General features: G+C 39.8%; 2 protein-coding genes and 1 non-coding gene across 4 annotated transcripts in view; 1 reads left to right on the top strand and 2 right to left on the bottom strand.

The window, feature by feature from the left end:
• The window catches only part of LOC138032272 (mRNA-capping enzyme-like), a 42,376-nt gene that overhangs the window by 26,460 nt on the left and 8,416 nt on the right, over positions 1–7,500 (top strand). For both annotated transcript variants that reach the window (XM_068879912.1, XM_068879913.1), the window contains 5 exons: positions 864–944; positions 1,255–1,338; positions 4,458–4,526; positions 5,046–5,146; positions 6,480–6,546. In XM_068879912.1, coding sequence (XP_068736013.1) covers positions 864–944; positions 1,255–1,338; positions 4,458–4,526; positions 5,046–5,146; positions 6,480–6,546 — 402 coding nt within the window. The remainder of the gene's footprint in view (positions 1–863; positions 945–1,254; positions 1,339–4,457; positions 4,527–5,045; positions 5,147–6,479; positions 6,547–7,500) is intronic.
• On the bottom strand, positions 5,277–5,351 carry Trnal-uag (transfer RNA leucine (anticodon UAG)). The gene has a single exon. It is a non-coding gene; the product is annotated as a tRNA-Leu (tRNA).
• The window catches only part of LOC138032273 (uncharacterized), a 1,516-nt gene continuing 777 nt past the window's right edge, over positions 6,762–7,500 (bottom strand). The window contains exon 1 of the mRNA XM_068879914.1: positions 6,762–7,500. This exon is cut by the window's right edge and continues 777 nt beyond it. Coding sequence (XP_068736015.1) covers positions 6,820–7,500 — 681 coding nt within the window. The 3' untranslated portion in view covers positions 6,762–6,819.

Genomic DNA, 7,500 nt, shown 5'->3' on the forward strand with positions numbered 1-7,500 from the left:
TGACTGGAAAATTCTAGTGATCCAGGCGAGGGAGGGAGTACAAAGCCGTCTCAATGATAAAATCACTGGAAAAAATGGGGAAAGGGACTAGTAACGTAACACCAAAACGCAAACGTTTATACGAAGCTGCTCAAAGCTGTACGAATAACTCTGCAGCACAATTCAGTACGCCATGGATAGCGGTTTCAAAAAATATACTGAGCATGTGCGTTATACATAATCACTGCGGACCACATAGCATAAACAACTGCTTCTTGATGTTGACTTAATGGGGCTATGTCATAATGCACTTTATTTTAGGGTGTTTAGGGAAAATCTTTAGTTTATCTCGAGTTTAAAACTCGAAAATGGTAATGTGGAATTCCTTCACTGATAAATTATCGTTACAACACAAACAAGATGATTCTGAGCAAAGACGGCCTTTGTCTGGGCGATTTCCATTAACTTGAAAAACGTCAGGCCGACCTTTTTTCAAGATTACCAAAATGCACTCCGTTTCAGTCTTGTCTCTTTGTGTCCATCCATGCTTCTCTTTCCTTTTATTGTATTTCTTTTATGTTGTTCATCGGTTATTGCAATGTTTCATTCTACTTTTTGGGCATTTTGGGTATCATGAAATTACATAATTTTGCGTGACATAGCCCCTTTAATGTGCATTGCATTAAAATAAACATAGCAGCGTTGAAAGAAAAAAAAACGACAATAACGCTGTTGAATTTGTTACCAGACAAGATAAGTCCAGTGTATGGCCAGAGTATGATTTGATCCAAGCGCATCACCCTTCATCTCTAAGTGTTGAGACACTCCGCTTCCTTATCACAGCGTGTGCGATTTTTTTTTTTTTTTTTTCGTTGTCCAAACAGGGTCAAGAAGTTGGTAAACAGAGTCACGACATAAGAATGTTATGCATTGAGAAAGAAATAGAAATGGCACGCAGCCAAGCGGTAAGGGATTGTTTCCAGTGTATTTGCCCCATTTATGAATGTCTTTTACCTCATTTACAGAACAAATCCTGTTTCGTACCTTATTGTTGTATCTCCTATTGCATGTAACCTAAAGCAGTTTTGTTCGAAGAAAACGAAAAGCGTGTGGTCCCTTTATTGTCGTCCTGAGTTTATGAACAGGTGCTGTGAGTAAGTTCATTGTGCTTAGGTGTCCCAGAAGACTTCAAGGTTTATCCTTTGCAGATGTCATTATAAAGGCACCGCTTTCTTCCCAGTTTTATTTGATTTTTGTTTTGTTGTTTACTGTCAGGCACAGCAAGGATTATTTGACAAGTCGAAAGAGCCGTTTAGCATACGAGCTAAAAAATTCTTCGCACTGGAAAAAACCGAATGGGTACGTGTTTTTTTTTTTTTCTTTCTAAAGTATGCCTTTATTAAGTACCAGGTATGAACCCCAACCAACAGGATTCATAACTTTAGTAAACAGATAGGAATCCATGTTTTCCTACTGAAAAGATTATTTTCCTGCTCTGGAAGCATAACATCATCCACACAGTTACCAACTAGAAGCAATAACAGTAACCGACTGATCGTTAAAACAAACACTCAACCAATGAAGATGTTATGATAACACTGTGATATTTCTGTTAAACCGTGAGTCGCAAATTGTGTGGATCGTCATGTCATGTCTTCCTGTTTGTCATGCACTAGCTGCTTAATAAACGAGCAGGAGTGTTTTATCGGGTTCAAAACCACTCGGCTTCTCCTCGTGGTTTTACACCCGATAAAACACGATATATGAAAAGAATCAGGGGTAGTCTGAATCAGTGGGAAGAGATTTAAGTGTCTCGTCTTCTGCGACTCGTGATTTCCACAGCCACTTTTACAATGTAATGTCACAATAGACCATTTACAGTTGGATGCTTAGTTACCTGGCCTTTAAATGAAAGTGAGGATGGAAAAATGCGTGGTTACCCCCAATTTTCTTTTTGGATTTCAATAACACTTGTTAAGATCTACCTTTCGTGCATAATCACACACCGGGGCAAAAATATTGTTAATTAGTAGGCACCGTCCTTAACAATTATTCCATGAGCCTGCGTTGGATACGAGATGGTTAATAGCCAACGAGGAGCCCGGCGCCGAGTTGACTATTACCAATCTCGTATCCAACAAGGGCGAATGGAACAATTGTTTTATTAAATTCTCAACCTTCGCTTTTGCTAAATTTTATTTCAGTGTAAGAAACGACCCGGAAACTGATTTTCTGCTAAGCGACCTTTGCAGCATTCTTTTCCACATAAGAGCAAACGCAGGTATAATGGCTGATAACCGAGATCCAGTGAACCAATGAGAAAGCTAGAAATGCATTATACGAGGTTCAGAATTTAATAATTATCATTAATAAGACGACAAACGCACAAAAAAACTGACATCAATAGGCAATTTTCGAATTGCACTGCAACAAAAGAACAGAGTCAAGCTTCAGGGAAATAATTAGCATTTTCCTTTGTTTTGAACCATTCAAAATGCTAATTATTTCCCTGAACCTCGACTCTGTTCTTTTGTTGCTGCACTTCTTTGTTCTTTTGCTGCATTGAAATTTTCCTATGCAGACTTGTCTCTAGTCTCCCTTTTCGGAGGTTACTTTATATCTGTAGACTGACGAGAGGCAAGAAATTAGCCACTATCAAAAATACCATAATACTTCTTTGTTTGTCCCTCCAAAATTTTGCATAAGCATTGTTTTTATTTTCTCTTGGGACTTAAAATGGTCCCAAGAGAAACTGGAAACAATGCTTATGCAAATGTTGGAGGGACAAACAAAGAGTATTATGGTGTTTATATATTGGCTAATGAACTACAATCAAGCAAGTTTCTTTGATTTTTGGCAAAACGCAACTTTCAGCCAGACGTTTGTCGTAAAGACGATGCTAAATCTTCACCGTTTATTACTTTGTTCGAAGAACAAAGTATAGAATTCGGCTCTGACTCTTCTTTCCTCCTATGGCTGGTAGGGGCACTTTTCAGAGAAGGCACCGCGCAAGGAGGGTTCGACTCAGTAACTCCTCGCGATGACCAGTAGACTTCGGGAGACTAATCGACAAACGTTATGTGAAATATTTAAAGAATTGTGTACGTGATCGGAAACGAGTTTTTTGGAACGAGTTTTCGTTGCACGCAGTGCAATATCCGGTTATAGTATGACTTGGTGACGCACCTCACCGGGCTAAATACATAATTTTATAATTCTTCTGGTGTTGTTAAGAGAAAGGATCTGTTAACTGGTTTTGATTGGAATCAATGCCGCTAATAACAGTCTTAAAAGTGAACAACTGTTTTACGATGGCACTTCACCATATGGTTGGGTCACGGAATGTGGACTTTGGACTACGGAATTGAACTGAATATTGACCAAGATATTGTAACATAAAGAAAACTGAAATACTGTTAACTTAAAAAATCCTTCGAACAAAGTGTAGGCTACCTGTAGCCTCTTGTTTAATCCGCTTTCCACATCACGAGGTAGCTTTTGCGCTCCACAACAAAACTGCAGGGAAGCTGCGAAGCTGCGAAAATAAGCTGAGCGGGAAATTTGTAAGGGAGAACTGAATAGACTCTTCTCGCGGTGTGACCCTCTATTGGCCCCCGTACTCCTCAACAAAATGGCCAGCCACGTGGACATCACGAGGACGATTTCAAAAAGCCGTCACTGTCTTGGCCAGTCAGCGTTTAAACCAAGCCACGCTCATCTACATGTACATCTACATCTATGTGTCCCAGCACTCGGCAAAGTCCTTTTAAAATATGGCTGTTTTTGCTTAGGCGGACTCATACACCACAAGCCTTTTTAGAGACATTACGCCAAGCCGGCCACTTCTGCTGGAAAGAACACACCCACAGAGGACAGCCACAATACCGGGAACTTTATCCCCTACTTTTCTCGAATAGTGTTACTGTGTGGATTCTTTAACGTCCCACAGAGGACTTATAAACATGGAAGATTTTTGTGAGACGGGGCCTACGGTTTACAGTCCTTATCCGAGAAGACTTGATAGTCTAACCATTTGCGGATGTAATTACAAATGCAGCGCTTTCTCCTCAGTTATTTTAAGACCCTGATTGTTGGTCCGGCCGGATTCGAACTCACGACCTCCCGCATTGCAGCCCGATGCTCAGACAACTGTGCCACCGGTGCATGTGTCTTCTCTTGCTTGGTGCAGGCTGCATGCCTTACACAGGGGACCCAGTCAGAATTTCTTCGGAAAACTTATCTTTTCTTGTACGCCCGCTGTGATTGTTTTTTAAGAGGCAATCTGAAGTGGTAATTGTTGAAAGTAGAAACTAAAATACAGTTGCGTGATTCATCGGAATCCGCTTCGTACAAAGATTTGCTTTTGGCGCTCCGTTTGCCGCTTTGTCCAACTAAGATGGCGGATTTTACTGATAAGATGTGTGTATTGACCAAGTATCATTTGATGTAACAGCCTGTCGCCTACTTCTTTATTTTAGATACTCGATCACTGGAGCCCAAAACTTAGCCACGAAAATGATGGCCTCGTATTCAATCCAGCTGAAGAGGTAAGGGAAGATTGACAAAAAATTTAGGTCGAAGGTCGAAGCTAAAAACCAGAACTTCTCAATTGAAGTGAGGTCTTGTTGACATCAAATTTATTTTTCAACAAGTATTGACTGTTGTCTGAATCACGAAGTGAAAGAAGTAATTAAATGTAGAAGTGTTGAAACGACGGAGGTGAACACACAATATTTCCCTTTTTGATAAAGAATGCATGTGAATCAAATATCATTTCATTGAATGAGAAATCATCAAAGTTCTTCCAGAAAGCCTGAAAGAAGATAACAATTTCATTGAAACGATTTCTAATCCTTAAATTAAAGAATTTTTACCCTGATTTCAACCCGAAATCAGTTCTCGTTTCTAATAAGATCCTCTCTCCAACTTAGTTTATTCTTAAGCTAGCAGTATCAGAAGTGGGCATTATTCTGAAGTCTTTGCTCCATCCGTTGCTTCATCTGGAAGCTGGTCGATTTCGAGTTCGCTTTACTATTCACTGTTTCGTTTTCATTTCTTATTTTCAGCCTTATGCCCCTGGGCAGAGTCCTGAAGTATTGAAATGGAAGCCACACACACTCAACTCTGTTGACTTCATCTTAAATATAAGGAAAGTCGCACAAGAGGGGTAAGGAGGCGAAAGTATTTAGGAGCTTAAAGAAAACCACCATTCCTAGAAAAGAAAAATTTAAACCGGAGAAAAATAAGTCAAATACAAGGTGTTACAAATGAACCCATTGGGAACTCGAAAAAATCCGAGCCCCAGATGGGATTCGAACCCACGACCCTCCGTGATCTAATACGGATGCTCTAACCACTGAGCTACTGGAGACTCTATGGTGAGCAAGGGTTCAATGTGGGTATTTGACTCGAGCTGCATCACGCAGCCACAGAGTCAAATATCGACTGATAGCATAGCTCATAACTGCCTCGCGCAGTCACACTGAGAGCATCATTGAAATACAGTTGCCTGTATCCCCGTGAACGATGCGGCCAACCAACCACCAAAGTGAGCGAATGTGAGACAATGGTTAACATATATCAAATATATATAAGTTTGCAAAATAAGTGTTTGTATCGGGAAAAATGAATTTCCAGAATCACATAATGTCAAATTTCCAGGGCGCCTTCATTTTGAATAAGTCTGTCGTGTTAGGTTGCCCCATTGTTTTTACACAAAGTGCTTTTGCAATCCGAAACGTCACAATTATTCAAGATGGCGGCGTCCAGGAAATCTGAAAGACAAAAATCGGCTATTTTAAATTTTAATCACTTTGTTTGAAAAATTCTTACCCAAACTTAATGCCAAACAATATTTCCTATGAATCATCAAGAGGTTTGATGAACATAGACCATGGCCTCACACGCCCCGCTGGTTTGTTGTTTATTTTAACCCATTTTCGGCGAACGCCTTGAAGTGACTAAATTGAAGGCTGAGGACGTGTGCGACCGACGTTAATTTCCAATTTTTGTTGCAAAGATCCGCACGGTGTGCATAATTTTATTGGATTAAATTCTGATTACCCTGCCAACCATCAGCATTCGACGGTGCCTTTTGACTTTTTAAGGACGGTGCCTAATAATTCAGAGGTATTTTTCCCCCGGGTTATAATTATGCAGGAACTGTAGATCTTAACAAGTGTTATTGAAATCCAAAAAGAAAATTGGGGGTAACCACGCATTTTTCAGAGAATTGGTGAATAACATTTGTAAAGAGCTTTAAAATACAAAGCAATGTATTGCGTTCTTTCTCAAATTGAAGCTTAATTATTTCTCAAAAGTGCATGGTTACCCCCAATTTTCTTTTTGGATACCAAGAGTACTTACTAAGATCTACTTTCTCCGGATAGTTTTAAACCGCGCAAAAATATCACTGTATTGGTAGGCATCACCGATAGGAAACCCGAGTATTTCGATAGTAGGCACCGTCCTTAATGTAGTTATCTTTTTTTTCGAAATAGCTGCATCCCTGAAGTGCTCGGTACTTTAATGGTTGGCGGATATGACAAACCATTTGCTGCAATCAAGGTTTGAATGGTGTTTTAATTTCTTAATGATAGATACAATAGAGCGAGTTTCAATCGATTGTCGTAAAACCAAAACCAAAGTAATTACTGTGGCCAATCAAAAAGGACGGAGACAATCCAGTAAACATCTAATGATAAAAAAGAGCGAAAGAAACTTTACACAACGTTTCGATGACTCCATGTCATCATTTTCAAGTGAAAAGAAAAGAAACTTTGATAACTTAATATATACCGTGCGAGGTGATAAAACGTGTTAACGTAAATAGTGACAAATTTAAATAAATAGTTTCGCGCGTATGGAGTCTGATTGTGTGTTCAAGCATGGCCTCTTCTTCTTTATGAATAACATTTCATAAATCAGACAGTCCAGTTTTCCGTTGCACTTCTTTAAAACGGAAAAATTGTTGGAAAGGTCGCCGATGGTTTCAAGAGCGTGGTCGTTCTTTAAGTGCTTGCCGATCGCTGAATAACGGTGCTCGTCAATACGTTGGTGTAAATGTCGGCTAGTGTAGCCGACATACTCTGCATCACACAGATCACATTTATAATTAAACACATTGCATTGTTGGCTAATTATAGGTGGTTTGGGCTCACACATCTTGAGGTCTTCACATATTTTGCGATTCTTGAACACAGGTAGAAGAGTGTGATCGATTTTGCTGCTTAGATCTGATAATTGCCTTTTCACTGCGTCAGCTGACTTTTGATTTTTAAAAGGCAAAACCACTCGGTGAACAGCATTTCCATTGGTGGATAATTGAGCTTGCTCTCCAGGGTTTTCAGACCTCACTGAGGTGAAAAAGTGAGAGATAGTGGACTTGATGAGGCTGCCGGGGTACTTGAGGTTAGTAAACATCACCTTGAGATGATCACATTCAGATTTCAAAGACTCCCATGTGGACGACAGGTGGAACGCACGATTTAAGATGGTCTTGAGTAGCGATTTCTTGTACCT

Source organism: Montipora capricornis, chromosome 14 (assembly GCF_036669925.1).
Source record: "Montipora capricornis isolate CH-2021 chromosome 14, ASM3666992v2, whole genome shotgun sequence".
In the NCBI taxonomy this organism is placed as follows: Eukaryota; Metazoa; Cnidaria; class Anthozoa; order Scleractinia; family Acroporidae; genus Montipora; species Montipora capricornis.